This window comes from Hemitrygon akajei, chromosome 4 (genome assembly GCF_048418815.1).
Source record: "Hemitrygon akajei chromosome 4, sHemAka1.3, whole genome shotgun sequence".
NCBI classification, from domain to species: domain Eukaryota; kingdom Metazoa; phylum Chordata; class Chondrichthyes; order Myliobatiformes; family Dasyatidae; genus Hemitrygon; species Hemitrygon akajei.
In genome coordinates, this window is record NC_133127.1 from 152,805,681 (window position 1) to 152,819,951 (window position 14,271).

Consider the following 14,271-nt stretch of genomic DNA (forward strand, 5'->3'; position numbering starts at 1 on the left):
TTGATTCCATTTATGAAACCTAAAATGTTCTACAACCAATAATGGTTTTGATTTGAAATGTTCCTGCATTGCATTTATGATATCAGCAAAGCTCATTTTGGTTGGCTTAGATAGAGCAGTCAAATTTCTAAGCAAACTATATGCTCTTCTACAAATTACATTCAGCAAAACTGGCACTTGTTTCTCATCAGCTATTTCATTTGCTGCAAAATACTGCTCAATTTGTTCTGTACACAACACCCAGTTATCTTTTGTGTAATCAAAAGCGTCTATCTTTCCAAAGTAGCCAATCATTACTGCAGCTTTAAAAAAATTATCACCCAGTACTCACTGTTTATGAACCTGTGAATTTCATCCATTTTCTGCCTTATTTTAACACAACTATCCTCTCCTCCTTCCAAAGAAAAAATGTGCCGCACTTTTTTTAAAACTTGAATGTCTCTTTCTCCCCTTCCAAAGAAAAAATTTGCTGTGCCTTTTTTAAACACTAATGTCTCACTGCACTTCAACAAGTAGACCGTCATCTTGGATTCATTTTAAAACTTACTCATCACCACTATTATGGTTTATAACTCCAAACATAAAACTAATTGAAAGAAAAACACAGAAGCCTGGGAAAATGTGTACGCTTCATTTCTCTTTAGTAAAGCGGCACTTATGACATTGTGGTGTAATGACATTTGCCATTCACGTACTTTTACATATAACTTGTAATGAATTACATAAACAACAAAGAATGCTAAATCGAACAGTATATTTACAATATTACTGAAATAAACATGTTCTCAGAGCCTCCTTAAACATATAATATTCCCTTATCCAGTCATGGGAATCCCTGCTCAGGCTGCTGAACTTCAGGTTTCTTTGTCTGGAGCAGGTGGAAAGAAGGAACATGACATGTCCCATTGCAACCCACCTACTTGCCCTGTCAAGCACTTCCTGCTCTACTTTTGCCAGAGTCTACAGATCCCTCATTGGCTTCATCAGCCACCCCAGAGATCCCCGAAACTGGAATATAGGCAAGTTATCCTCATGTGGCCACATAATAGCAAACTGGTAGTTTTTTAACCAAAACAAGTGTGTGAGTAAATCAATCGTAAAGCTAGCAAATAGAAAGTGTTTATCATCATAAATCCTTATTGTGGCCTAGCCATTGGTTGGTACTGTACCATTTTGGAAATGCAACACATCAGGGCCTACAAAAATATCTAAGATCTATACAATAGAATGGACTACATTTCACTTTTCATTCATATGAACTTTGTAGAATATATCGAAGCCTGGTAAAATATAATGAGTTGATAAATTGACACTACTGATGAAGGTAGTTCTGCTACATAGAGAACAAAGTAACAGAAAACAATAAGTAAGTTTAGGTGTATATTTAATTACAACAAAGTGATACAGGAAGAAAAGCTATATTGAATCTTTAGCCTTCTGAAAATTCACTTCAATATAATGTTGAACTCCACAATTAGAAGTTAAGAAGGCCTAAATCTGTGACAGTTGATTGATCAAGGCAAAAGGAATATTACAGAATATTTCTAAAGTGAAGACAATGAAGTTTTTCATTTCAAGATAAGGCAAGAAAGAACAAAAAGTATAAAGCAGACTGTTCACTGTACAGAAATTGGAACAGTTTGGAATTTAGTAGTGCCATTTATATGTGGGAGTACATTCGCTTTGACTATTTTAATCAAAACTTTCTTTGAAATAGCATTTGATAAGTAAAGCATTTATGTACCAACACATTATATTAAAAATAGCATGGAGGTAGCTGTAAGAACCAAAGGGCATGTGCCATCCCATATTTCTGATTTCAGATAAGAATAGTGCGACCCAGGTGAAAAACCGTAAACCATAGTACCAGACTACAAAGTGCCATAGAGAAGTATTGCATAATTTACACCAATCTTCTGTTTGAATACTGATGACATTCTTGATGGTAGTATTGTCACTGCCATGTCATCTCATGCAGGTCCACAAATGGTCAAATTGTATTGAGTTGTAGCTCACTGCACCCAACAGTTACAGGTGTACACGCATAGAGTTACAAAGCTAACAGTGTGGAGTGACTTTGTTCTTTGTTAAGAATTTCACACTTCACAATTGTGATCCTAAATCATAAAGGGGTGACACATGCCCTTTCAGATACGTTACAGAGGGTAAGAATAGGGCATTAGGCAAAAGAAGAAAAGTAGAAAATAAACAAGAATTCAAGCAAGTGATTTCCCAGGTTAAGTTATCTGACAGTAGCCACTGAACAGTTAAAGAGGAACAGAGCCATGACAGACTGGCACAATTTATTGTAAACGCTAGTTTTACATTGAAGACAGTTTCTCATTCCTGATAGGATTTAACAAGTAGCCACATAAGTAGCACAGTCATCAAAACCACCATAAAATTCAAGAAGAGCTCTTGTGTGGATTTACTCATTCTTGCTGTGCTTAAGTAAGCAGGATGACACAATCAGATCCTTGGAAATAGATCACTTCGGATGAGCCAACACTTCAGACTAACGGCAGGCTGGATTTTCCTCCAATGCCCTTCTGCTTTTAGGTAGTCTGAAACAAAGATTACATAGATCTTTCTTGTTTATTATCTCTAGAGTACTCTAGTGGAATCATTAATTGTTAAATTGTGAAACTCAACTTTCAAATATCAGCTCATTAAAAAGAACAAAATGCATTGAAAACAAATCCCCTGGCCTGTCTTTTGCAATATAATTTCTTCTTGAGCTATTTGTTGTAGTTGACTGTAAGGTATAATATGCAACTATACTAGTTTAATTTCAGGGACCTAGGTGTTCTCACATTTCTCATCTGGTTCCAGGAGCCCTATCTGAAATGACCTTGGATAGCATCCACAGAGTATGTGCAACTACAGCATAAACTGTCCACAGCTGGCAGGAAACTTATATTCTTACTCAGCAGTTATAAGGATTTGTAGCATTGAAAAGGGTGAAAAAATAGAGCTTCATTTGATCTTTAGAAGTTGGAGTTTGAAATATTGCTGGAATGAAATTAACTACTCAAACGAGAAAGACTAGCACTGCTTCCAAACTGTTTTATGTAAAACCTGGTATTTCTCAATATTAGCACAATGTTTCCAAACCAACTGAGAATAATGAGCCTGTGAGCTCCTTGGTACACTTAAAATATCCCCAAAAAGAAAATATTGTAACTTTGCTACAGTAATAAAAAGAGCTGGACTGTACCATATTTAATATATTTTGAAATCTAACTACAAAATGTGGTGTGCTGTGGCAATGGCACCAACACAGATGATGCCACAGGCTCAATAAACTGATTAGAAAGGCTGGCTCTGAAATAGGAGTCAAACTTCGGACACAGTGGAGCCTATGGTAGAACAAAGGACCCGACGGAAAATCCTGGCAATTCTGGACAATGTTTCTCATCCTCTGAATGCCACCTTGGCTGAACAAGGAGCACTTTCAGTAATAGACAAAGAGTGCTAGATGAGGTCATTCTTACCCTCTGCCATTAGCCTCTATAATGAGTCAATATGTATTCGGAAAAATGATGACCCCCTCCTATCAGACTGTTATTAACCTCTGTTTACCAGAGCTCTGTTTTATTTTTAAAGGTAACCTATTTTTTATTCTTCCTTACTTCTAATATTTGTATATCTGTGTAATCGTAATACTACTGAAACACTGTAATTTACTTTGGGATCAACAAAGTATCCATCCATATGTCCATCTCATTTTCAGCAAATGACCAGAAGCCTATACTGGTCAGACTGTTTCTTCATGATATTAACAACCTTGAAATTCATCCTTTAATAATAAACTAATTACATATCTATTGTAGTTTTTTTCTTACATATCCAAGCATAACAAACATGATTATAATCAATTTTCTGTACTTCTGGACTGTGTTCTGCAACTTTGAAGTGGTAGAGTAGTATCATGTTACGAAAAAGCCTAATTTACACATGTAACTAACACCACTGCCCAGAACATTTGGCTTTAAGAGATCAAACCAATTTTCAATCCGTTTTCTAAAAATACACTAATACTAATTGATTAAACTAGGAAAAGTAACTACTCTAAATAGTAAAATTTTAATAATATGATACTTTTTGGGTTGATGTAGACATTATTCCTATTTATGGTTATAATTCCTGTCAACTTTAGAAGGAAAGTATACATACATGCCTCAGTCACAAGGTCTCAGACTTCTATTTAGATGGGGCATTTAGTTTCATTAAGCCATTTACATTTAAAGCATTGAACATTTTTAAAACATCATAAATTTTCATTCATTCTCTTGATGTGGAACAGCCTTAATCAATTTAAAACTATCTTTGATCATTTGAATATTAGATATCCTTAGCCATTATAGCCTAAAATATTCCAATTTATCATTTGCATAAATGAATCCTGTCATATTGATAGATTTTATAAAAAATGAATTCAAAATATACTTGAAATATAATACAAAGTCCATCCAGAAAGGTCCTCTGAATAATATATGAACAGATACAGCAATAGAAAGAATGTAATAAAAATCCATAATTTTAACGATAATATTCAGTCTGCTGAAAAAAAATAGTAGTTGGAAAAGTACTATGCATCGGGAAGAGAAGTATATTGGCAATCAAATATTTTCACAGTGTGTGTTGATATATGTTGATTAGCCAATTTAAAAGTTTGATTCCTAACTTTAGTTCCTGTAAAGTAAAATCCAAAAAGTAGAGAAAGTTTGGAAGTTCAGATAATATTCAAATGTTTGCCTACACTACCATCACATTCTTTCCAATAAATGCAATAAAAGTCTTATTTAATTCAATCTAACAACCTTTGTACAATAGCTAAAGGTTCCAATATTTTTTTAAAAAATACACATTTACATTTGGAAAGATGTACAAATCCTGTAAACAAACTATCTGTTGTTTGACATATTACTTCACAAGCATTTGTTACATTCTTTACCTTTCAGAACAAATTGCAGCTATTAATGCTTTCCGGGCCTGGGCAGACAGTCCTAGTTCATTCACTGCCTGTCTTCAAGTGCTGTCTGGGCAGAGAGTCTCCGAGTGGGATCTAAGTACTCAAGGAGAGAGAAGAGCACCATATTTTTGGCAATAAAAGCAATGATGTCATAAATGGGATGGGTCAAAGGGTTGGTGATTCTCCGTATAACTGTTACTCAAATATGTACTATACATGGTGCCATTAACTCAAAGCAGATGATAGAACAGGAAATGTTAATACATTTTATTTCGAATAGAGTTTTCAATAATACAGATGGCAAAAGATTATTAATATTAACATGTAATCTGTAAAACATTTTTTCAATGATTAAGGTGCTCTAGCAGGTTTCATACGTCATTGCCTTGTCTGAAATCTTAAATCTAATCGATTGAGCAAACACAGATATTCAATTCAATATTCTCAGAAAGTATGTCTAGTAATCGCAATGTGGTATTAACTTGCACCTGTTAGCATCTCAGCTTTGTACTGTCTGCTCTTCAACATGTTTGCAACTTGCAGCCAGTGCTAACCTTGGAATACCCCAAATATTTTGAGTTGTTGTTGTTCCTCTCTGCACCTTGTGGTGCATCAGATGGCAACCTTGCCATTTCTTTAGCATCTGTTTTTTTTTACAAGGCTTTTTTTCACAAGGTAGCTCAACACTCAGCCCAGCTTGGATGGAAAGCATGCAAAGAGCCGGCCAAATTCGAATCCAGGACCACTTGCTTCAAAGTCCGGTGCAAATGCCACTACACCCCTGGCCAGCTAAACATTTTGAGTGGTGAGTACCAAATAATGGTAGCCTTCAAAGAGAAGCACACTTTTCAGGGACAATGGTCCTTAATGAAGCCTAGATGTTCTACTTGCTGAACCATGCTAGGACCAGCTAGAAAAGCTTGGTCTTGAACACCCTGAGTATTTCAGGCCTTTTGCAGAGGTCCTGTTCTCCTCTCCTCTTACCTTTCCAGCAATTTGCCTACTGCTCAATATCATATACTGAAGAGAGCTTGCTTGTGCTACCTGGACTAGGAACAGCTGGTTTCTGCAATTGCTATGAAACCATATTTGTTAGGTATAAAAACTCTGTGGTATTTGGTTAAGCTCTTTAAAACTCCAGGAAAATCTACCTATAAGTATTCCTTCTCAATGTGTTACTATCACTGGAAAACCCTGCACAAGAGCACAATGGGAGTACCGTCACCATAAGCATTACAGTGTCTAAGAAGGCAATGCTGTATCAGCTTCCTTAAGGTAGTTTGAGATGCTCATTGAATGCAGGCCTGCTAGTACCTCCTTATTAATGAATTAAAATAAGACAAATATTACTCATTGCACCGCATTTCCCAATTTACCTTCTATGACCATTAATAATTAGATTATTCCCAACCAGTCTTATATATCCAGTCAAGATCATCAGCAAAAATCATTGTCCAATCAGGCTTCCACATGCAATTAATGCATATCTTTACTTATCTTACAAATTTCTGTCCAATACTTTCAATGCTGCAGGAGCAGAGATACTAGAATGTGGCTTTTTTTTTGCAATGGAGGAGGCTGAAGGTGCCACAGAAAGTCAACTATACTTATAGCTGCTCTGGAGCTAGCAGACCCAGCTGCGGGATGCACTTTGCTGCCATGAGTGAGACCAGCTGACAGACACTTACACACATGCACCCTAGTGGGATATGTAATACAATAAAGAATATGCCACTTAGAAGAAAGATGGCAAATGTGTGCTCTATGAGGAAATTGCCAAACCACTGCCTGTTGCCTATGAATTGTATTGAAAGTCTGATTGCTGTGACATGCCAAAGCTGTTCTGAGGAATAGCTCAGATCCACGATAACAGCATTGATGGAAGTAAGCTGATTTCACAAAGCGAATGTTGAGCTTCCACTGCAGTACTTGGATGTTATACAGTGTGATATTATCTGCTTTGCAATAAGACCTCAGATCTTAGGCAACACTTTGATCCATAAATGCTAAAACAGCACTGACCATCATTTGGTTTCTTCTGCTGGAAAAGATGGGCTCCAGACTCTGCAGATGTCCATGTGCAACATTGGAGTTTGACTCTCCCACGCTCCTTCACACTCCACTCAGACGTGACAAGGACTCAAACAGTTTGATGTGCATTCTTTATAGGCTGATCTATCATAGTTACCAATTGAATCTTCTGAAACTGAGCCTCAGTGTTGTCTTACCATTAATGGAAATCCATTTAGTATAAAATAACCTTCTACTCAAACTTCAAACTACTTGTGCCTGTTTAGTTTATATGGATTCTACATCCAATCCACCCTCTACAGTGTCTCAAATCCTATTACCTTAAGCAGGCACAGCGAGTGACAGATCATATGGTTGGTGCCTCCTTATTTCTTTTGTTGCCCAAGTACAAGGTTTAAGCTTTCAGGAAATCATAAAACTGAAAAGGAAAACATAATTGAGAGTTTCACATTATAGATCTGTCATTACTTAGTGAAATATCAAGCACATGATCATTGGGATCATATGGGTAGGTGCCTTTAGATTTGTAAAGCACCTTACTTTCTAAACTACTTGGCTAAAATGTTATTTTGTTTTCAGTGGACAAATAAAGCATCTGTAAATGCAAACCCTTATTTCTAGCCCCTTCTACATTGAATAGAATCCAGCGCACTACTTCTTGTATATTCCCATGCTGACACCTGTCACTGTCAGCTATGCCTGATATGCAGCCTTCTCAAGTTCTCATATTGCTGGTTAAAATAAACATCACACAGTGTTGAAATGAAAATACTACATTTCTGTGGTTTAAGCATCAGATTCACTCCCTTTTACTTCTAGAAGAAACTCCAACCTAATATCCAATTGATCCCAAAACTGCAGTTGTAGCAGCTGGGCACGTACTTTATGTGTCAGTTAATGTCCACTCAGGCAGTGGGCCATTTGTAAGCTGGTCCTTGATGTATAATTTTATGGACTTACTCCCAGTGTTATTTCTGTTTATCAGTGAGCTACAGAGCAATTAAGGCTTGGACTAAGGGTGAATATTGGCATCAGTTTCACCAACAATGGGAAGAAACAACCAACCATTTTAATGTCAAAAGCATTGCATGCAGGATATAGTTGTACAGTCACAAGAAATATAGAAATCTTACCAATGTAACACACACAAAATGCTGGAGAAACTCAGCAGGTCAGGCAGCATCTGTAGGGAGGAATTAATTTCCAAAGCGCTTGATTCAGCTGTATATCCATCCTTAATGACAGCACTCAAACAAATGTCCTTTTATCATAGCTAGTACAACATGATTCCCTTCGCAAACATAGATAACCCACTACTGATCCATGGCATCCACATCACCTAAGCATTTCATAGGACTCTCACTAGCCCCCTCCCTTCTTGCAGGAGCTACTTGTATACAACTTAAGTCAAGGAAGGATTAGAAAGAGTTACCTTCAAGCCCTCTCTATCAGACCTACACATGCAGTCTCCACCCAGCTAACAAGAGTCACCTGTTACTCAGTCCAGACTCATCACCTGCAGCCTATTTAAACCCAGCTCTCACTCATAATTCTTGTTCACTCATTGAACCAGCTAGCCTTGCCCATTTGCCCCTAGCCTTCAGTTACCTTGTTGCCCATGAATTTAGTATCTGTTCTCTCTTTTATATGGCCCCTCATGGCTTGTTATTTTGCAGTTGATTATTAATTGTCTCCACTGCTCTGCATTTGGGTCAAGCTATCCCTATATTTCCTGACAGATGAGTGAAGTTCCAATTGACTCAGCAGAGAATACTCACCTAAAGGATGTGATCATTGACATGAGCATGTGATCCAGAAGCAGCAGGAAACCATTGACCATCTACTCACCTCTCTCTTCCAACTGTCAATGCAGTTACACTGTGCCAGTTAATCTCCTCCCTCTGAGCTCTGGATTCCAGTGCCATATGCTTTAATGGATCCACAACCGGATGCCTCAACCTCCTGACCTAATGTGTCTTACACTTTGAGCCTCAACCATCTCTGTATTCTATGGACTGATCAAGATTGCTTTTGTCACCTCTCTCTTGATTATGCAAGCTTTGATCTGGGCCACCACAAACTGGGACAATAAAGCCACCATTTTCAATGAATATGAGGGATTCTCCACTGAGATGTGCCGGGTGTTTGACCTTCCAGGAAGTGGAATGGAGTCAGAGGATCAGATACTTCACCTGCATCAAGGCTGATGCTTGGTGCTGGATTACACCATGGAATTCAGCATCCTTGGAGCAGATTGCAGCTGGAATGGAGAAGTGCTGCTGGACCATTACCATCACTGTCTCTTGGAGTGCTTGAAAGACGAGCTGTCTACCTGGGAGATGCCCACAGACCTCAAAAGCCTCATCACCCTGGCCCTCCATATTCACATGGAATGACCCTCCAGATCTCCAGCTGAAACCCCAGTTCCTTTCCTAGAACTATTCAGCAGACCTAGAACTGTGGCTGGGCTATTCAACACTGGCCTGACACAACAGTTCAACCCAGCTGAAATGGAGATCGGCCCTCAGCCTATCATTCCATCCTCTCAGATCCTTACCCCAATTGTCTGGAACTTTGACAACCAGATACGTCAGGCCCTACAGCTCAACCCTGCTCTGGCTGACACTGGTGCATGTACATGCCAGCAACCATGTGCACTGAGACATTCCAGCGGGCCCACTCCTCACCCCTCTTTGGCCATCCAGGCACACAATGGATTCTAAATTTTCTGCGATGCCAGTTCTGGTGGCTAACCATGTCAGTTTGTTGCTGCCTGCCCTCAATGTGCCCAGTCCAATTCCTCCAACCCTTGGCCTTCTGGGCTCTTGTGGCACCTGCCAGTTCCTTGATCCCCATGGTCCCATTTTGCCATGGACTGTATGATGGGTTTGCCACCTTCCAAAGGGGCCATGGTGATCATGAGAATGGTGGACTGGTTATTCAAAGTGGTCCATTTCATTGCTTCTGTCAAGCTGCTGAGATGGTGGACTTGGCTATCATCGCCGACCAATGAACAGTCAGGAAGAACCAATCAGCAAGTGGAGAAGTGATGTTTCATTGCCTGTAACCCTTCCACATGGAAGAAGTATCTGCTCTGAGCTGTCCCACAGTGTACACACCTCCTCTACCATGGGTATGTCACTCTTTGAAGTGCTTCAAGGCGAACAACCCCTGTTGTTCCCCATGGAGGAGCAACAGTGGAGGTCCCATCCTCCAGGGGCCTGCTTTTCTGCTGTTAGAATGCTTGGTAGATGGCAGGGAGGGCCAACCTAGCTGCCATCTGCACCTACTGCCGCAAGGCTATCTGCCATCAGCGCCCAGCTAGGCTACCCCAGCTTTCAAACCAGATCTGGCTGTCCACCTGCGATCTACCCCTGTGCACTGACTTCCGCAAACTCTTGCCCCAGTGTGTTGGTCCCTTCAAGATTACCCATTGCTTCAATCCGGTCACTTACCATCTCCAGCTGCCACTGTCCCTCATGATCACACCTACCCTCCACGTGTCCTGCCTCAAGCCTGTTGTCCATGGGCCACTCAACCCACCCAAGCCTGCACCTCTGGAACCTAGGATGGTGGAAGGTGGGCCAGTGTACACAGCTTGCTGATTGATGGATTCACGGCATAGACAGGGTGTGCAGTACCTGGTTGACTGGGAAGGGTACCAGCTATGGCCTCAAGGAGAGATCTTGGGTGCTGTCAATTATATCTTGGATCCATCGCTCATCGAGGAATTCCTCCAGACCCATCTAGATCATCCAGGGCTGTTGGCGAGTGGCTGTAGAGGTGATGTGGATCCTACCAGACCTGCACATGCAGGCTCCTCCCAGTCACCTGCCTAACAAGAGTCACCAAACTCATCACCTGCAGCCTATTTAAACCTCCACAGCTGTTGTTCAATCATCAAACCAGCCAGCCTCAACCAATTGCTCTTAGCCTTCAGCATCTGTTCTCTTTTGTTTTGTAGCTCCTTGTGGCTTGTTATTTTGCACTTGATTATTTAAGTCATTACTCATTGCTAAATCATCTCCAGTGCTCTGCATTTGGGTCAAGCCTCCTCTACATTTACTGACATTCTCGTGACAAGACATGAATAAGTCGTGATCAGTTCACTGCTGTAGATGTACAATGTAGATCCTCTGGTCTCAGTATCTGAAGGTGACATGTGGGCTGCCTTCAAGAGATTGAATCCAAAGAAAGCATTCAGTCCGGATGGAGCACCTGGCTGAGAACTTAGGACCTGTGCTGACCAACTGGTTGGTGTCTTCATAGATGTCTTCAACCTCTCGCTCCAATAGTGTGTGGTAACCACCTGTTTCAAGCAAGTTTCAATCAGACCATTGTCCAAGAAGTGCTGCCTCAAAAAGATAACCTGCCTCATCAATTATTGCCCAGTGGCACTTACATCCACAATAATTAAGTGTTTTGAGAGTCTGGTGTTGAAGCCTATCAGCTCCTGCCTGAGTGGTGACTTGGATCTACTCCAATTTGCCTACCAAAGCAACAGGTCCACAACAGATCCCATTTCATTGGCTCTTCACACAACCCTGGAACAACTGGATAGCAAAGATGCATACATCAGGATACTCTTTATTGGCTACAGTTCAGCATTTAATACCACCATCCCCTCAAAACTAGGCAGTAAACTCCAAGTTCTGGGCCTTAACATCCCCTTGTGCAATTGGATACTGGATTTCATCACTTGCAGACCCCAGTCAGTTCAGACTGGCAAAAATATCTCCTCCACAATTTCCATCAGCACAGGAGCAGCACAGGGATGTGTACTTAGCCCCCTGCTCTACTTGCTTTACACCTATGACTGTGTGGCTAAGTACAGCTCCAACACCATGTACAAGTTTACTGATGACACCACTGTTGTGGGCTATATCAAAGGTGGTGAAGAATCAGCATACAGAAGGGAGATTGAAAATATGGCTGAGTGGTGTAATAACAACAACCTCTCACTGTTGTCCTCATCAGAGGATCAGGGGTGGAGAGAGTGAACAACTTTAAATTCCTGGGTGTCTCTATCTCAGATGACCTATCCTGGACCCATCCTATAAATGTAATTGCAAAGAAAGCACAACAACGCCTTTACTTCCTTAGGAGTCTGTGAAGATTCGGCATGTCATCATAAACCTTGGCAGACTTCTATAGATGTGTGGTGGAAAGTGTGCTGGCTGGCTGCATTACAGCCTGGTATGGGAACACCAATGCCTTTGAATGGAAAATCCTACAAAAGGTAGCAGATCTGGCCCGGTATATAATGGATAAAGCCCACCCAACCATTGAGCACACCTACATGAAACATTACCATAGAAAAGCAGCATCCATCATCAGAGATCCTCACCACCCAGACCATGCTTTTTTCTTGCAGCTGCCTACACGTGCCTCAAGACTCGCACCACCAGGTTCAAGAAGTTACTACCTCTCAATCATCAAGTTCTTAAACAAAAGGAGATAACTACACATTCTATTTCTGGTATTCCCACAACCAAAGACTCTTTATCTTGTTATTTCCTGCTCTCGTTATTTATTGCTATTTGTTTATATTTGCATTTGAACAGTTTGTTGTTCATTGATCCTGTTTGCAGTTACCAGTCTATAGATTTGCTAAGAATTCCCACAGTTAAAAGAATCTGAGGGTCTTCAGTGGTGACATATATGTACTCTGATAATACATTTTACTTTGAACAATCATAGAGCCATATAGCATGGAAAAAGTCCTTTCAGCCCATCAATCTGTGATGATCTCTAACAGCCATGTTAATTCCATGCTAATCCCATTTTATTCTCTTTGCCTTCCTATTGGCCTACCCAAGTTTCTACCACTCATCTGTATTAAAGGAAATACATAATGTCCAATTAACTTGCCATTCACTTGCCTTCATGATGTGGAAGAAAACTGTTCCACCTAGACAAGACTCATCATCCAAGATTTTTCCATATTTACTGCTCTTTGCCTCTTATGTTTCTTCCTACAACCACATCCTGCTTGAACATCTACATCATCACCCGCTTTTTATTTCTCTCCCAATTCTCAACAGTACATACTAAATCTTATTCTCCTGTTCCATTTCAACCGTGCTCAATGTGATACCTCCTTAGCAAGTGAAAGACAAGTTTCAGTCTCTCATTGGAACTCACTCTGAATCTCATAAGCAACTTGGCACCATGCAGACTTGAGGCCTAATCACCAGGCACCAGAGTGTAAAATCTGGGTCAGGAAGATGCGATACCTGAGATTCCAAAGGATAGGAGGAGCAACCCATCTACCTACCTGGTCTGCTGCAGTGGTCTTGATGCAGACTTTACCAGCACAGGCTATTGAAGTAAATACTGAGCAGCTTGTACACAGTGTCTACAGATAGGTTAACAGGAAAGCCAACATAAAATTATGGAAGGATTTGGCTGAGAAGGAGATCACATGGCACAGTATTCTTAGTTCAATTCTTTGAGGCAACTCTCCAATTGATCCTACCCCATTCTCCAACACCTGCTCATCATATCTTTCATTTTAGATATTTATCCAATCCCCTTTTGGAAGCACCAAATAAACTATATTGGTTATTCTTACATGACACTACAGTATGTAAACAAAATGTTTTATACAGGCAGATTAGTATCCTTGAGTAGCCAATGTTTGTCTTTGGTCATTATTGCTAAAAACTTGTAAGAATATCCTTCAGTATTTGAATTCTTCTTCAATCCAATCAGTTCCATTGAAGTTGATGGAATGGAATGTGCACAGGTTGCTTTAGATGCAAATGCTGTTCAGCATGCACTTGGTGCTGTGGGCCAAGGACAGCTTTCTTCCCTATGTTTCCATGTATAAATATCTCAAATGCTTTTTTATAGCTTGTTCTAATATCAGCAGTGGTTTATGTAGATACAGCCCAACACCTTCTATTTTAAAACCTGATAATATTGTACAAATTAATTTATATTATTTCAAATTAATTTTACCAAAGTGAATCATTTCACACTTCATTTTAAATTGCATCTGCCTGTGTCACCATTTTACTAGTTTATGACTTGCTGAATTCTCGAGTATTCTCAAGTTTCATGGCATCTGAATAATTTAACATTATGCCACTTCCAGGTCTTTGATATAAATCAGAACGGTCTATGGTCCCAACACTGATCCCTAGTGGACACAGCTGCACTCTTGCATCCAACCTGAAACCAACATTTCTTCATTGTTTCTGTTTTCTGACTATTAATTGGATTTGTATTCATGAAACCAATGCTCTTTTAATCCTAGGCAA

General features: G+C 39.9%; 2 protein-coding genes across 2 annotated transcripts in view; one reads left to right on the plus strand and one right to left on the minus strand.

The window, feature by feature from the left end:
- Positions 1–617: 617 nt before the first annotated feature.
- On the minus strand, positions 618–5,095 carry sln (sarcolipin). Its single transcript, XM_073043636.1, has 2 exons — positions 4,958–5,095; positions 618–2,564 (listed from the first exon to the last, which is right to left on the minus strand). The coding sequence occupies exon 2, from the start codon at positions 2,434–2,436 to the stop codon at positions 2,341–2,343; it is 96 nt and encodes a 31-aa protein (XP_072899737.1). The 5' UTR covers positions 2,437–2,564; positions 4,958–5,095; the 3' UTR covers positions 618–2,340.
- Positions 5,096–10,082: 4,987 nt separating this feature from the next.
- The window catches only part of LOC140726031 (uncharacterized), a 56,253-nt gene continuing 52,064 nt past the window's right edge, over positions 10,083–14,271 (plus strand). Inside the window, exon 1 of the mRNA XM_073041927.1 lies at positions 10,083–10,139. Within this exon, the coding sequence (XP_072898028.1) occupies positions 10,083–10,139 (57 nt within the window). The remainder of the gene's footprint in view (positions 10,140–14,271) is intronic.